Source organism: Pristiophorus japonicus, chromosome 5 (genome assembly GCF_044704955.1).
Source record: "Pristiophorus japonicus isolate sPriJap1 chromosome 5, sPriJap1.hap1, whole genome shotgun sequence".
In the NCBI taxonomy this organism is placed as follows: Eukaryota; Metazoa; Chordata; class Chondrichthyes; family Pristiophoridae; genus Pristiophorus; species Pristiophorus japonicus.
The window spans coordinates 215,785,313-215,803,591 of record NC_091981.1 but is presented as its reverse complement, the minus strand read 5'-3'; the positions used below and the strand labels follow the sequence as shown (position 1 = coordinate 215,803,591).

General features: G+C 39.8%; 1 protein-coding gene across 1 annotated transcript in view; it reads left to right on the top strand.

Moving 5' to 3' along the window:
* The window catches only part of akap9 (A kinase (PRKA) anchor protein 9), a 353,045-nt gene that overhangs the window by 90,436 nt on the left and 244,330 nt on the right, over window positions 1-18,279 (top strand). Inside the window, exons 5-7 of the mRNA XM_070880224.1 lie at window positions 1,390-1,560; window positions 13,162-13,317; window positions 15,710-15,907. Of these exons, the coding sequence (XP_070736325.1) occupies window positions 1,390-1,560; window positions 13,162-13,317; window positions 15,710-15,907 (525 nt within the window). The remainder of the gene's footprint in view (window positions 1-1,389; window positions 1,561-13,161; window positions 13,318-15,709; window positions 15,908-18,279) is intronic.

Genomic DNA, 18,279 nt, shown 5'->3' with positions numbered 1-18,279 from the left:
TCTTAAATATCTTCTGCAAAGGTGACAAGAGCATAGCATAAGCTAATTGCCTAGAAACTATTATGGAACACACACATATTATAACCCACAATTAGTCATCGCCCATGCTATTCATCGTTAACGTTATATGCTAATATGGTTTGTATGCAATTGATGCATGGTTATAACATCTACGTTCAGAGAAGAAATTTAATGAGAACGTGGTTAGGAACAAATGCGTAACACCAAGATTACCCAGCTTAATTACAATCTGTCAGATTTACATTTTAATTAATGAGTCAGTGCATCCATCATTACAATTATAAATTTAATATTTACTCTTGCAGACTCAACCGGGTCGTTCCAGTGCTTGCGGCACTGGCTTGGATCTCTAACATTGTGGGCCGCCGATGAAACCACTTCAGTGATCTCCACCCAGATTCTTTGGTATACGCGGGGGGGCGGTTTCCCACGACCACCCGAGTCTCCACCTCGTGGACAAGGGCTGCATTCGCCTCATCTAAGAAGCACTTCGCCCTCCTTCTCCCTCCAACCTCTGCCAAATCACTCTCCTCACCCACCTCTGCCATCTCCTCACTGACTGCGGATTCCTCATATTCCATTTCCATTTTGCCAAATAGTTTTCATTAGATCAATTAGATTTTTATCACAACCTTGAGTGAGACGACATTCACAAGCAGGCTCAAAGACAAAATGCAGTCTCTGTCTCCCTCCCTTTGTCTTCTGAGCATGCGCAGATGACACCTAACCTCCCGAGTTAATTGGCTGAAAAAAAACGCACATGTGCAGAACGGCCGTTGCTATGGACGCCGGCCTTGCACAACTGAATATATCGCTATCGGTCATTTCATATCGCCCAAACTAAAAAGGCAAAATTAGCCGTTTTTAAAATGGGCGATATTCCGGCGATCCTGAAAAATAAAACAACCACTAACACTAGAAATATCACCTATTTTTGGGTGACAGGGCTAGATTTTCCATTATTATCTCTGACCAATTGTGTATAGGCTATATTTTCTAATTTTAATCCCCACTATTGGGTTTTCAGTATGATGACCAAAACATTTTTTTTGGAAGGCTTAGTAAGATTATAACTGTGTTATAATAGTTCATTAAAGTTTTCACCAGAAATGGCATAAAAGTAATACTGTTTTAAATCTTACTCATCAAAGTAATGTGGGTTGGAAAAATAGACAAATGCACATTGAAGCTCTTGAGATGCAAATTGCTAACAACAATAGTTGCTATAGTGATAGATTGCCACTAGCTGCATGTTTTAATATTAAATCTGCCTCTTACGAAATTCATTTTTCCCCTGTCTATGGCTTCTCATCTGTGAAGCTCACATGTAATACTGTACAGGTTTTTAATTCATTTTAATTGCTTTAGGAAGAGGAATTTAGCATATCGGGAACTTGCTCTGAGCATGATACACGGCCCTTTCAGACAAGACTCGAAATAATGGAGGAAGATTTAGCTGCGAAACAGCAAGAGATTGAAGAGCTGAACAGGGAGCTTGAAGAACTGAGGGGGATATTTGGTACAGAAGGCTTCCAGCAGGTAAATTTCCATAATTCCCATTTGCGTATTGCTTATCCTTTTTATAGGTAAGCACATGTATCGGATTTATTGCTGTCCGAATAAAAAACAAAATCAGTGGTAGACATTTTTCCTGATGTGATAAGATATTAGTTACAGGATTATATTGTATTTCAAATTCCTTCATCTTTCATGCCAAATTAAACTTTATGCATTTTCAAAGGCAAAATCTGAAATCTCTGAATTTCTACTTCAGTCTGATCACCTGAGTATTTGACTTCAGTTTGAAAAGAGTGAAGGACATTTGAATTGAAGGAAAAATATTATGTGGCTGTCCAATTCTCAATCTTTTGGTTTGTCTCAGACATATGAAATTTATTGTTTCTAATTAGTATTCTGCTGATCTCTATATAAATTATTTTTGTGGTTCGTTATTGAGATTTTCTGCTAACATCACTATCAAGATTTAGAATTGTTTGAGCTGAACTGTTAGATAGTACAGCTGTTCAGTTAAGATGCAATCTAAGAATTATAATGGAATATATTCCAACATATCTTAATTCTATTAAATAAAGGAAGATGAAAATCTATGTTCTGTCTTTCCTTATAGAATCAGAAGTCCATTGTGGAAGTTTGCGCAGACCTCTGTGTATAGGTTATGCGAGCTATATTTCCTAGTACTAAATTTGCCTTGCTACGTAAGGAAGTACACTGGTGGTGTAATTCCTGTTACTTTAATCAAATCACCTCGGTTATTGAAAGTAATTGTATTTCTATTATGTAATGCAGTATACATTATTCTATGTGCATGCTTGCTTTCTATTTTTCCATAGACCGTATAAAATATCCCTTGGCTTATATAGTGTTGCAAGTAATTTTTAGTAGGGAATTAACTGCTTTCCAAATTATAGACCTGACAATTGGCCACAAGTTTATGAAATTGAATACAGGTGCAGCACCTAAAATCCGGAACCCTCGGGACCGAGGCCATTCCGGATTTTATGTTTTTCCGGACTTTCAAATATGTTTCTGGTGTCATGAATCCGGAAACACCCAGGCTCAAGTTTGGGTATTTCCGGATTTCGTAACATCAGAAGATGGGAGGAGGGCCTCGCCGAGGACATGTTCAGGCAGGGCAAGGCCTGAGGTCGGGCAGTGGCGAGGCCACAAGGTCAGCAGCATCGGCGGGTACAGATTCCGGATGACCCTACCACGGATCGTCCTGGATTCGGGAACATTCCGTATTCCGGAACTCTGGATTTCCGACGCTGCACCTGTACTGTATTTATTTTTGCTTATTCCCTATGCACTTTGATTTATTCTCTCTCTAAAACCTACATTTCCAATGCTGATATAATGCTTGTGTTGTCTTTTTCAGTATAACAAACATGAAACAAAAGCCCCTTTTAATCTAATGCTTCTTTTTGAGTCCTCAGCTTTTCTGGTTAACATTTATATTATCTTAGAAGGTCGTCTTCTGACCAGCTTTCTAAATCTGTTTCTATAGCCTTCACACATACTACTTGAACCGATTTGTTACTTCAATTACCTGATTGTTAGAGGAGGTATTTTTATTTTGATTAGATATTCTAACCCTTGAAATCTTGAAACCCTGAGGCCAAGCAGTCATACATTTATTAAATATATAGTACATGCGATAGTATATATTTAAAATCGTATTTGCAACCACACCAGATGGTTGGGCACTTGAGCTGTTCTGAGCTCAATTTTCAGGTTGATCAAACGCTTCAAATCCAAATCATCATTACAATCTACCACTTTTTATACCTTTCTAAGTTGCAAGTTCCTTATCAAATGTCCATATATGTAAATCGATGCAGACCTGATCACGTCTTGTTCACTATAGCTTTACGTCTTTAAGCTACGGCGTAGTGACTCATGGTTAATCTAAAATACTTCTATTGATTGACATGGATGAAGATGATCTCATGTTTCATCCTTCTGTTTTTCTCCACTTCCTCAGTCCTCATCTCTCTCCTTTCCCAATATTACCAGACCAGCTACAATTAAGTATCAATGCGTTAGTGTCTAACAGTACCGTGTATGGCATCTCTGAGTCTCAAATAGCAGGTGTTTATCTCGTGAGTCCATATTCTTTCTGTCCCTCTGTGTGTCTCTCTCTCTCTCTCTCTCTCTCTCTCTCTCTCTCTCTCTCTCTCGCGCAATGCATCTGGTAAAGAGAGAACCTTTCTGCTTGTGATGCACTCTGTCCTGAAGTTAGTAGTCAATATTTTAACCCTTTCTCACACATGATTAAGTTGTCATAGGACAATAATAAATCTGATCCTGCCAACTTGTGCAACAGCATTACCTAATATCAAGTGGTCAGTAATTACAGGGTAACTGGCAAATGTTGATGGGCTTTTACCATTAGAAAATGCTGTCATGTTGATGTAAGGTTTTCCTATTATAAAAGTTGACATAAGTGTGATTCAAAAATGGTAATAGGAAGTAAGGTTAATGTGGACAGGAAATGCATGCTATATGAAACACCTTTAATATATTACTAGTCTATCTCCCGTGGTGTTGCACACGAGAATCAAATCTGTACAATGCCAATGCTTCATCTTGATGTTCCCAACTAATGTGATGCCAGTACACCCTAAAACAGTGGAGAACCTGCAACAATAACATGAATATTCAAAAATAATTGAATAAACTGGGTAACTTATATTAGATCAAAGTGTATTGTTGCCTTTTGACACCATACAAATGTAACAGGAAAATTGAAAGGAAACAACACCAACCACATCCATCACGATTCACTGATAGCAATGAAAGATACTCATGAGCTAAGTAGGTACCAGTGAATTAATAAATTCATAGAGCAGCGGTCACCACCAAATTAACATGGGTGCCAATCAATAAATATGTTAATTCAGAAACAGGCAGCAGTGAATTAAATAGAAAGAAGTTTAGAAGTTTACAGCACAGAAGGAGAACATTCGGACCCATTGGGGGGAATTTTAATTCCCAAAAACGGGTGGGTTGAGGTAGGTGGGAGGTTAAAATAATTTAAATTTGAATCCTGACTTCAACCTGCCCACTTCTGGATTTAATGGAGGGGGTTGGGCGGGGGCAGGCAGCCAGCCTGCTCCCAGGAGGTTACTTGGCATTTTATAATGAAGCTAGAAGCCTCGGTTTTAACCTGCTGTGTAGGTTTAACTGTAGCTTGCCAAGGTTAAACCACGGGATTCTCAACAGCTGCAGTGAGGCGAGGACAGCATCGGGGAGCAATCCTTGTGGATCGAAAGGAGCAGGAGTGCTTCATCCTAGCTCCCACAAATTCCCCCCTCCTACCCTGGTGGCTGCGGCCTCTGCTCCAGCTTTCGCCGCCCAACTGGAAGCCAGCCGGTCAATCAGGCTGACTTCCGGACGGGGAACCTGTCTGTGACGTCACACAGTAAAACTCCACAGCGTGCAGGGGAGCCTGGACTTCCAGGTTTCCTGCGCTCTGCCCCCACCTCCTGTGCTCCCAGCAGCCAGCTCTTTGTTAGAAGTATGAAATAGTGGACAGCAGTGAATCAATACATTCATAGGGCAGCAAGCATCGTAACAAATCAACAAATTACTGGAGGAATATTATTAAATTTGTAGGAAAACAAAAAAGGCAGCACCAACAATTCAATAAATTAATGGAGTAGCAAGCACCAGTGAGCAAATATTTTTACCGCTGCTACTTCCTACCACAGCAGCTGCTAACTGACTTTCGCCAGGTTTGTCATCTAATTACTTTTCAAAGTGCTACGTGCAATCACCATGTATTTGATGAAATTCCATATAGCTGTTACATAAGGGGGTACCCTAGGTAAAATTTGGAAGTGAATAGGGTATTGGCTGATAGGAAGTGATGGGCACTAGTAGAGGAATGGTGTCAGGCTAGGAGGAAATATTACATAAGAACATAAGAAATAGGAGCAGGAGTACGCCATTTGGCCTCTCGAGCCTACTCCGCCATTCAATAAGATCATGGCTGATCTGATCATGGACTCAACTCCACTTCCTTGCCCGCTCCCCATAACCCTTTACTCCCTTAGCGTCCCAAAATCTGTCTATCTCCGCCTTAACTATATTCAATGACCCAGCCTCCACAGCTCTCTGGACTGTGAATTCCATAGATATACAACCTTCAGAATAAATTTCTCCTCTTCTCAGTTTTAAATGGGTGGCCCCTTATTCTAAGACTATGTCCCTTAGTTTTAGTTTCCCCTATGCGTGGAAATATCCTCTCCGCATCCACCTTGTCGAGCCCCCTCATTATCTAATACATTTCAATAAGATTACCTCTCATTCTTCTGAAATCCAATGTGTATAGGCCCATCCTACTGAACCTATCTTTATAAGTCAACCCCCTCATCTCCGGAATCAACCTAGCGCACCTTCTCTGAACAGCCTCCAAAGCAAGTATATCCTTCCTTAAATACGGAGATCAAAACTGTACACAGTACTCCAGGTGTGGCCTCACCAATACCCTGTACAGTTGTAGCAGGACTTCTCTGCTTTTATACTCTATCCCCCCTGCAATAAAGGCCAACATTCCATTTGCTTTCTTGATTACTTGCTGTAACTGCATACTAATTTTTTGTGTTTCATGCACAAGAACCCCCATATTTCTGTGTACTGCAGCACTTTGCAATTTTTCTCCATTTATTTTTCTACTATTTCTGCCAAAGTGGATAACCTCACATTTTCCTCCCACATTATACTCCATCTGCCAAATTTTTGCCCATTCATTTAGCCTGTCTATATATACTTTGCAGATTTTTTGTGTCCTCCTCACAATTTTATCTCCCACCTATCTTTGTATCATCAGCAAGCTTGGCTACATTACACTCGGTCCCTTCACCCAAGTCATTAATATAGATTGTAAATAGTTGAGGCCCCAGCACCGATCCCTGTGGCACCCCACTAGTCACTGCCAACCAGAAAATGACCCATTTATCCCGACTCTGTTTTCTGTTAGTTAGCCAATTCTCTATCCATGCTATAATATATTGCCCCCAACCCCGTGAGCTTTTATCTTGTGCAGTAACCTTTTATGTGGCACCTTATCGAATGCCTTCTGGAAATCCAAATACCCCACATCCACTGGTTCTCCCTTATCCACCCTGCTCGTTACATCCTCAAAGAGCTTCTGCAAATTTGTCAAACATGATTTCCCTTTCATAAAACCATGCTGACTCTGCTTAATTGAATCATGCTTTTCCAAATGTCCCGCTACTGCTTCCTTAATAATGGACTCCAGCATTTTCCCAACAACAGATGCGAGGCTAACTGGCCTATAGATTCCTGCTTTTTGTCTGCCTCCTTTTTTTTAAATGGGGGCGTTACATTTACGATTTCCCAATTTGCTGGAACCGCCCCAGAATCCAGGGAATTGTGGTTGATTATAACCACTATCTCTGCAGCCACTATTCTTAAGACCTTAGGATGTAAGGCATTAGGTCCAGAGGACTTGTCTGCCTTTAGTCCCATTATTTTATATACTACTACTTCATTAGTGATAGTGATTGTATTAAGTTCCTTCCTATCTGCAGCCCCTGATTATCCACTATTGGGATGTTTATAGTGTCTTCTACCATTAAGACCGATACAAAATATTTGTTCAATGTTCCTGCCATTTCCCTGTTCTCCATTATTAATTCCCCAGTCTCATCCTCCAGGGGACCAACATTTACTTTAGCCACACTTTTCATTTTTATGTACCTGTCGAAACTCTTACTATCTGTTTTTATATTTTGTGCTAGTTTAATTTCATAATCTATCTTCCCTCTCTTTATTTTGTTTTTAGTCGTTCTCTGCTGGCTATTAAAAAATTTCCCAATCCTCCGGCCTTCTGTTAATACGGATTCTTTTTCCCTCAATCTGTTTCAGCGAATACACTGACGCGAACACCTTCTTGTCTTTTCTGTAAAAGACCTTTATTGAAGATTCTCCGTCCGGGACTTGTCAAGACAAAGGAACACTCTCAATTTGAGCTTGTTCACCTTCCTCTAGACAAAGCCCCTTTACAGCGCGAAAAGCACAGTAGTTATACATTTTCAAAACATAACACATTTGATTAGCACTTGGTCTATCCACTCCCTTTCTTCCTCCCCCCCGAGTATGTCCAATGGCATGCGAGGAGGTCTCCTAATTAGAGCTGGCCCCGAGGTCAGCTTGTTTATAGCCTCATTAAATTCTTCTTCCTTATCAGTAAAACCTATTTCCCTCTTATCAGTAAAAACCATTACGTTCAGGGGAAGTCATAACGGGGAACAAAGAAATGGCGGATCAATTGAACAAGTACTTTGGTTCGGTATTCACTAAGGAGGATACAAACAACCTTCCGGATATAAAAGGGGTCAGAGGGTCTAGTAAGGAAGAGGAACTGAGGGAAATCTTTATTAGTCGGGAAATTGTGTTGGGGAAATTGATGGGATTGAAGGCAGATAAATCCCCAGGGCCTGATGGCCTGCATCCTAGAGTACTTAAGGAGGTGGCCTTGGAAATAGCGGATGCATTGACAGTCATTTTCCAACATTCCATTGACTCTGGATCAGTTCCTATGGAGTGGAGGGTAGCCAATGTAACCCCACTTTTTAAAAAAGGAGGGAGAGAGAAAACAGGGAATTATAGACCGGTCAGCCTGACCTCAGTAGTGGGTAAAATGATGGAATCAATTATTAAGGATGTCATAGCAGTGCATCTGGAAAATGGTGACATGATAGGTCGAAGTCAGCATGGATTTGTGAAAGGGAAATCATGCTTGACAAATCTTCTGGAATTTTTTGAGGATGTTTCCAGTAAAGTGGACAAAGGAGAACCAGTTGATGTGGTATATTTGGACTTTCAGAAGGCTTTCGACAAGGTCCCACACAAGAGATTAATGTGCAAAGTTAAAGCACATGGGATTGGGGGTAGTGTGCTGACGTGGATTGAGAACTGGTTGTCAGACAGGAAGCAAAGAGTAGGAGTAAACGGGTACTTTTCAGAATGGCAGGCAGTGACTAGTGGAGTGCCGCAAGGTTCTGTGCTGGGGCCCCAGCTGTTTACATTGTACATTAATGATTTAGACGAGGGGATTAAATGCAGTATCTCCAAATTTGCGGATGATACTAAGTTGGGTGGCAGTGTGAGCTGCGAGGAGGATGCTATTAGGCTGCAGAGTGACTTGGATAGGTTAGGTGAGTGGGCAAATGCATGGCAGATGAAGTATAATGTGGATAAATGTGAGGTTATCCACTTTGGTGGTAAAAACAGAGAGACAGACTATTATCTGAATGGTGACAGATTAGGAAAAGGGAAGGTGCAACGAGACCTGGGTGTCATGGTACATCAGTCATTGAAGGTTGGCATGCAGGTACAGCAGGCGGTTAAGAAAGCAAATGGCATGTTGGCCTTCATAGCGAGGGGATTTGAATACAGGGGCAGGGAGGTGTTGCTACAGTTGTACAGGGCCTTGGTGAGGCCACACCTGGAGTATTGTGTACAGTTTTGGTCTCCTAACTTGAGGAAGGACATTCTTGCTATTGAGGGAGTGCAGCGAAGGTTCACCAGACTGATTCCCGGGATGGCGGGACTGACCTATCAAGAAAGATTGGATCAATTGGGCTTGTATTCACTGGAGTTCAGAAGAATGAGAGGGGACCTCATAGAAACGTTTAAAATTCTGACGGGTTTAGACAGGTTAGATGCAGAAAGAATGTTCCCAATGTTGGGGAAGTCCAGAACCAGGGGTCACAGTCTGAGGATAAGGGGTAAGCCATTTAGGACCGAGATGAGGAGAAACTTCTTCACCCAGAGAGTGGTGAACCTGTGGAATTCTCTACCACAGAAAGTAGTTGAGGCCAATTCACTAAATATATTCAAAAGGGAGTTAGATGAAGTCCTTACTACTCGGGGGATCAAGGGTTATGGCGAGAAAGCAGGAAGGGGGTACTGAAGTTTCATGTTCAGCCATGAACTCATTGAATGGCGGTGCAGGCTAGAAGGGCTGAATGGCCTGCTCCTGCACCTATTTTCTATGTTTCTATGTTCTCCTATCCGTGATTGCTTTTACTTTCCCGTGACCCGTGTTTAACCTCAACTCTCAGTAATCCCTTTTTTTTCTGTTGATTCTGCAATTGTTAGCATCTTGACACTTCTTTAGCTATTTTCCCATGATTCCCCATCTCCATCCCTCTGCCGCGTTCATAATCCTTCTGCACACATTCTCACTTCCACTAGTCTTGGCCACTTTGTATACCCTTGTTTCCAATTTGATACCCTCCCTTATTTCCTTAATTAGCCACAGATGGTTATCACTTCTCTTACAGTCTTTCCTTCTCATTGGGATATATTTTTTGTTGCGAGTTATGAAATATCTCCTTCAATGTCTGCCACTGCTCATCAACTGTCCCATTCTTTAGTCTATTTATCCAGTCCACTTTAGCCGACTCTGCCTTCATACCTTTGTAATTTCCTTTATTTAAGCTTCGGACACTGGTTTGAGAACCAACTTACTCACCATCCAACTAAATTTGAAATTCAACCATATTATGATCACTCATTCCTAGAGGATCTTTTACTACAAGATCATTTATTAATCCTGCCTCATTATACAATACTAGATCTAAGATAGTCTGCTCCCTGGTTGGTTGCGCAACATACTTTCCCGGATACACTGTATGAACTCCTCCTCAAGGCTACCCTGGTCAATTTGCTTTGTCCAATCAATATGAAGGTTAAAATCACCCATGATTATTGCCGTTCCTTTATTGCAAGCCTCCATTATTTCTTGATTTATACTCCGTCCAACAGTGTAGCTACTGTTAGGGGGCCTATAGAGTACGCCCACCAGTGACTTTTTCCCTTTATTATTCCTTATCTCCACCCAAACTGATTCAACATCTTGATCCTTTGAGCCAATATCGTTTCTCGCTAACGCACTGATCCCATCCTTTATTAACAGTACTACCCCACCTCCTTTTCCTTTCTGTCTGTCCTTCTGAATTGTCAAATACCCCTGAATATTTAGTTCCCAGTCCTGGTCCCCTTGCAACCACGTCTCTGTAATGGCTATCAGATCATACCCATTTGTATCTATTTGTGCTGTCAGCTCATCTATTTTGTTGTGAAATGCCACATGCATTTAGACAAAGAACTTTTAAATTTGTTTTTTTGCCCTTTTTTCCTGCTTGTTTCCTCTGTCCTTCAAACTCGCTTTCTAATTCCAGCTTTACTCCTCTCCCTACTGGATTTATTCTCAGGTTCTCATCCCCCTGCCAAGCCACTTTAAACCCTTACCAACAGCACTACCAAACCCCCCTGCGAGGATATTGGTCCCGGCTCTGTTGAGGTCAACCCGTATGGCTTATCCAGGTCCCACCTCACCCAGAAGCGGTCCTACTACCTCAGGAAACTAAAGCCCTCCCTCCTGCACTATCTCTCCAACCAGGCATTCATCTGCTCTGTCCTCCTATTTCTGTACTCACTATCTCATGGCATCGGGAGTAATCCGGAGATTTCTACCTTTTGAGGTTCTGCTTTTTAGCTCCCTAAACTCTGTCTGCAGGACCTCATCTCTCTTTCTACCTATGTCATTGGTCCCGATATAGACCATGACCTCTGGCTGTTCATCCTATCCCTCCTGAATGGAGTGCGGGAATCCCTATCTATCATTTATATGAACCACCTTGGTTCAGAAAAACATGCAAACTGGTCAGATTTGAAAACGATACCAAACTGGGAAGGTGGTGGCAGGAGTCTGCGAAAGGTGTTGCATAAGTATCTAGACTGTATTTGCAGTCGAGTAGTACAGTGGCAGATGAAATTCAATGCAGATAACTGCAAGATCTTGCGCATTGGAAGAATTATAACACAAGAAGAATCTATTCAACCTACTTCACCTGTGCTGATGCTAGATCTTCAACTGGAGCTCTTTGCTTAATAACATTTCTCTATATTTCCCAAATTAATTTGTATTCTTTCTTTCCAAATACTTCAATTCCTTTTTCAATTCAGAATTGAAATGTATTGTATTGTAGAATTTTACAGCACAAAAGCAAGGCCATTTTGCCCAAATATCTACAGTTTTTTATTCCAACATGAACCACATGGTCTAATCCCACCATTCTGCATATTCCCCACACCTTTTAATATTCCTCTTTTCCAAACAACTTATTCAATTTTTTAATTGTGGACTTTGCTCCCATGATGGTTTATGGCTGGGAATTTTCCCATTCTAATCACTCTTTGTGTAAATATATATATTAAAATCTCCCATTTAATTATTTTATATGACATCTTAAATTTGTGCCCTCTGATTATTACCTTGTTGACCAATGGAACCTTATAATCTTGAAGGCCTTCATCAAATAACCCTGGAACTTTCTTGGTTCTAACTTCTCAATTCTCTCTTCATAATTATAGCCCCTCGTCCCTGGTTGCAGTTCCTTCTGCTGTAGTGTTAGATATTGTAAATGTATTTTGTAAATTAATCTAATAAATAATTGCCTGTAGATCATTACATTTGGTTTGTTCACACATAATTTAAAAGTTTTTCTTACAATTGACAAGCATTGGACATTTTGAAGTTCTTGAAACACTTTATTAAAATTAGTTTAAATACATTTATTCTTGCACTAGATTTCGCAAACCCCTGCACTCAGTCCAGATGATATTGTATATTCTTTGGATAAATGCAGAATATTTTAATCTATATGTATAGATACCAATATCGTTGTTCAAAGAAATAGTTGAGCTGCAAAAAAAAAGCAATAAAAAATATTTAATCTTCTAGATTTCAGGCTTACCTGTGCCCTGTATTGTTTTTAATTACAGAGAAATATTACTAGTTAGAAAAAGTAGAGGTTTGTGAATGCAGATTCAAATATACAAGTGGCATGCTGCTCATTAGTTTCCAACTACCTACACCAGTATTTTTTTTTGATTGACCAATTGGATAGCTCCATTGTTGGCACACTTGGGGGAAAAGTTTCCAAAAGCGCTATTTTTAAAATTTCCAAACTTGTTTTTATTGGCAAGTTTTACATTTATACAGAAGTCATATGCCATCTTTACTAGTGTGAAATAACCATTATAAGATGATCCAGTTACTCACACAAAAAGTGGCAGTAGTGAGTACTCAGGTTAATTTTGTTATACATTCAGTACTGAGAAGCTGTGTTATCCATGCCAAAGGTGCAATATAGAAAGACCTGAGTAAGGAATTCACGATTAATTGAGTAGTCTTAATTGCATAATTAAGTCTTTCAGATAAGACGTTAAACCGAGGCCCCGTCTGCTTTCTCAGGTGGGCGTAAAAGATCCCATGGCACTATTTCGAAGAAGAGTAGTGGAGTTGTCCTGGTGTCCTGTCCAATATTTATCCCTCAATCAATATCACTAAAACAGATTATTTGATCACTATCACATTGCTGTTTGTGGGAGCTTGCTGTGTGCAAATTGGCTGATATATTACAACAATGACTGCTTCAGAAGTACTTAATTGGCTGTAATTGGGACCTCCTGAGGTCATGAAAGGCGCTATATAAATGCAAGTATTTTATTTTATAAATGAATTGTGCTATTTACGTTATACAATTATATTTTTTCCTAATTCTTATGATCTTTACTCAGCTACAGGACTTTGAAGCTGCAATCAAGCAGAGAGATGGTATTATTACTCAGCTCACTGCTAATCTACAGCAAGCTAGGAAGGAAAAGGACGAGATTCTACAAGAATTTTTGGATTTGACAGAGCAAAGTCAAAAACTACAAATTCAGTTTCAGCAGGTAAAATTCATCATTACCATTCATGTCAAAATAGTACCACATTTTTCTGCTCAACTCACAGATTTGCACACAACCAACACTGATGGGTTCTTTGTTGCTTGGTGAGGAGGTTGGGGAGAAGGCCACACATCCAGGAAACATAAATTCACAGCTAGTGGATTTTGCAAAGTTCACATGACACATCAATAGGCCTGGCCATTTCATGCTCTGGTTAAGGCAAATTAGTATTTTATTGGACTGCTTTAAAACAGTCAGAATGACATCAGACAAGCTGGGCCCACTCCTTGTTGAGTAGTTGTAAGGGAATATTGATTGTCTTGGGTAAGGCAGAAGCTTTTTCATGAGCATCATGGAAGTCAGATCCCGTGATTTTAATGTATTTTTCTTTTATTTAAAAAGAACAAGTGTCTGTGTCCAACAGGACAGCCATGTTTTCTTATTGGCTGGAATCTGTTAAATTATATTAAGCTCTTCCCCTCAGTAGAATTGCACCCATGTTTTGGTATGCTGTAAGTGTTTTTCCCTCCCTTAAATTGCACATACAAATCATTTCTTGTGTCTTTCCTCAATCCAATAATTGTCCAGTTTAGCAGTGCGTAGAAGATGCCTTTGAATCGAGCATTGAAGGTGATCCAACAAGGCAAATAATCTTTCTTTAGAAATCCTATTAAAAGTATAAAAATAAGTGACCTACTGTATTTCATTTTGTACGCTAGCTATAACTGAAGGTTAAAAGAATGAGAGGGGATCTCATAGAAACATATAAAATTCTGATGGGACTGGACAGGTTAGATGCAGGAAGAATGATCCCGATGTTGGGGAAGTCCAGAACCAGGAATCACAGTCTAAGGATAAGGGGTAAGCCATTTAGGACCGAGATGAGGAGAAACTCCTTCACTCAGAATTGTTAACCTCTGGAATTCTCTACCACAGAGCTGTTGATGCAGTTCGTTAGATATATTCAAGAGGGAGTTAGATAAGACCCTGACAGCTAAAGGGGTATGGAGAGAAAGCAGGAAAGGGGTACTGAGGTGAATGATCAGCCATGATATTGAATGGTGGTGCAGGCTCGAAGGGCCAAATGGCCTGCTTCTGCGTCTGTTTTCTATGTTTCTATATGTTGTTTAATTTTTCATGGTAAAACTTTTTTTCTCTCTCTCTTTCTTTGGCTAAAGTAATGTGTTGCAAATTAACAATGGAAATTTCAGTGTGATTCTTGGGAACTGATGAAAAAATAAGTTAAGATCAGTAACTATTGGCATGTGTCCAACTAGTCTTGCATTAGCTTTAATGTCTTAGAAAAGTGAAAGCCTAATCATTACATGCAAGCTCTTCCAGTTTTGCTTCTTGTGGCAGGAAACTGCATCACCAGATACCATAAGCATGTTGACCAAGTAACTGGGAGACATTTGCCAATCTGAGTGAGTAATATATCACTGCACATGGAGCTGGGGAAAACCATTACGTGTAGGCATCCTTTCTAAAGGTTCACCCCACCACAACCCCAAATTCCTCAACACTCATGAAGACCAGGGTGATTAGATGACTGGGTGACTGCGGACCAGTGAAACTATGAGAAATAGTAGCTTTCCATTAACTACATGAGCCCTCTGAAGATGATAATTGATCAAACTTCACCCACACCCAGTACCTCGTGAGCTCCCTGCCTGCCCTTCACTGCTCATTCTAAGCCCTCTGCTGAGAAAAGACCATGGTCCTGTTGACCTTTACCACTCCATAATGTATTGAACTATGTAAGATTCTCAGTGAATGGATTTGCAAATTGCAATGGACCAATTAACAAACATACAAAAACATAAATTAATAAAAACTTTTAAAAATATGCATTTTTATTTCTGTAATGTTGAGACATCACCTTACATTCTTGCATCATATCAAAACAGTCCCAGCCATGTTCTGCCAACAGAAGTTTGCCATCATTAGTAGTGTATGTAATCTTGTTTAATTTCAGTCAAAAAAAATTACATTTTCCCTGTATTATTGCTGTTAACAATCTGATACTGAAATAAAAGTGAGAGATTAAATCTACTGTTCTCCTGGATTCAGACGCAAAGTTCGTTGTGCCTTGTTTGTCCTTATTTGTTCTTTTAAAAGGGTTTGGGAAAGTGAGATGACTTTTACTGATGCTGTTCTTTATATAATCTCTTGATGTTCCAAATCTTGTTCAGGAGCAACAAGAATGAGTGTTTCTTGACTTTACTGTAAATCCATAGCTTTAAATGTTGTATTTGTAGCACTGAAAGACTTGACAGCATTTTTTGTAGTCTTTTTCACTTTATGAAGTGAATTATAATTGGTATGGGTATAATCTGCTTATTTCACAAAGCTAACAGTTTGAAATTCATGTATTTTTCTGTTATATAAATTGCAGTTACAGGCCAGTGAAGCTGTGAGAAGTACTAGTCATGGTACCACAGCAGCTGACTTAATACATTCAAAGCAGCAGCTCATTACCTATCAAATGCAGATTGATGAACAGGAACAACAGCTGAAAACCTTCCAGAAAATGAATGAGGAATGTCAGCAGCAAATAAAATATCTACAGGCCCAACTTCAAGATCATGCTGTGGTATGCCTATTTTTGGAGCATAAAAGCTAAACATGTTTATAGTGAGATGTATTGTTCTTATGCAGGAACCATTTAATTCTGTTTTCATAGGTTTTCACACTCTGAGCAGTGGTGTGATTCGTGTTAATTGTATTTTTTTAATTATAATTTTGAACATGTAATGACCATTGCCATAATTTTGTTCCTCAATATCTATTGTCTATTAGTAATTGTTTCTGGATCATTTCTGAATAATATTCAACGTTTACATTAGCTGCAAAGACACTGTTTAAAATAGTTCACAAGAAATAAAACTGGTCTAATGTTTAAATTTAAGGATTATTTAAAAAGTAGACAACAAAGTTCCACAGCGATTTGTAGTTAAAAATGTTTTTCTTCTGTTGCTGATCACATCCAGATATTAAACTTACAATATAATAAATACAGCCAATAGACTGAGAGTGCAATAATACTGGCAATTGTAAATTTGCCTATTTTGTTAGAATTCAACATTCATGTTGAGGCCAATTCCTTCATGCCTTGTATTTAACCTGAAGCAGCTATTCCACAAATAAGAAAATATTTTCTTGTCCTTTTAACAGTTTGTATTAGTAAGCTCAGACCATTTCCACAAAGGCAACACATCCTTGTATATGTGCACGAGTAAATAAAATATACATAGGATATACAGCACAGAACACACCATTTGGCCCAACCAGTCCATGCTAGATTTATGCTTAACTTGAGCCTTCTCCCATCTTCTGCGTCTTTCCTCATCTAACTCTATCAGCATAATCCTTTATTCCCTTCTTCCTCATGCTTATCTAACCGTCCCTTAATTGTATCTATACTATTCACTTCAACCACTCCCTGTGGCAGCGGCTTCCACATACTCACCACTCACTGGGTAAATAAGAACATAAGAAATAGGAGAACGAGCAGGCCATACGACCCCTTGAGCTTGCTCCGACATTTAATACGATTATGGCTGATCCGATCATGGACTCAGGTCCACCTCCCTGCATGCTTCCCATAATCCCTTATTCCCTTCTCGGTTAAGAAACTGTCTATCTCTGTCTTAAATTTAGTCAATGTCCCAGCTTCCACACCTCTCTGAGGCACAAATTCCACAGATTTACAACCCTCAGAAGAAATTTCTCCTCATCTCTGTTTTAAATGGGCAGCCCCTTATTCTAAGATTATGCCCCCTAGTTCTCGTTTCCCCTATCAGTGGAAACATCCTCTCTGCATCCACCTTGTCAAGCCCCCTCATAATCTTATACGTTTCGATAAGAACACCTCTCATTCTTCTGAATTCCAATGAGTAGAGGCCCAACCTACTCAACCTTTCCTCGTAAGTCAACCCCCTCATCTCCGGAATCAACCTTCTCTGAACTGCCTCCAAAGCAAGTATATCCTTTTGTAAATAAGGAAACCAAAACTGTATGCAGTATTCCAGGTGTGGCCTCACCAATACCCTGTATAACTGTAGCAAGACTTCCCTGCTTTTATAATCCATCCCCTTTGCAATAAAGGCCAAGATTCCATTGGCCTTCCTGATCACTTGCTGCACCTGCATACTAACCTTTTGTGTCTCATGCACAAGTACCCCAGGTCCTGCTGTACTGCAGCACTTTGCAATTTTTCTCCATTTAAATAATAACTTGCTCTTTGATTTTTTTGCTGCCAAAGTGCATGACCTCACACTTTCCAACATTGTACTCCATCTGCCAAATTTTTGCCCACTCACTTAGCCTGTGTCTGTCCTTTTGCAGATTTTTTGTCCTCCTCACACATGGCTTTTCCTCCTATCTTTGTATCATTAGCAAACTTGGCTACGTTACACTCGGTCCTTTCTTCCAATTCGTTAATATAGATTGTAAATAGTTGGGGTCCTAGCACTGATCCCTGCAGCACCCTACCAGTTACTGATTGCCAACCAGAGAATGAACCATTTATCCCGACTCTCTGTTTTCTGTTAGTTAGCTAATCCTCTATCCATGCTAATATATTATCCCCAACCCCGTGAACTTTTATCTTGTGCAGTAACCTTTTATGTGGCACCTTGCCAAATGCCTTCTGGAAGTCCAAATATACCACTGTTCGTTACATCTTCAAAGAATTCCAGCAAATTTGTCAAACATGACTTCCCCTTCATAAATCCATGCTGACTCTACCTGACTGAATTATGCTTTTCCAAATGTCCTGCTACTGCTTTTTTAATAATGGATTGCAACATTTTCCCAACCACAGATGTTAGACTAGCTGGTCTATAGTTTCCTGCTTTTTGTCTGCCTCTTTTTTAAAATAGGGGCGTTATATTTGCAGTTTTCTAATCTGCTGGGACCTCCCTAGAATCCAGGGAATTTTGGTAAATTACAACCAATGCATCC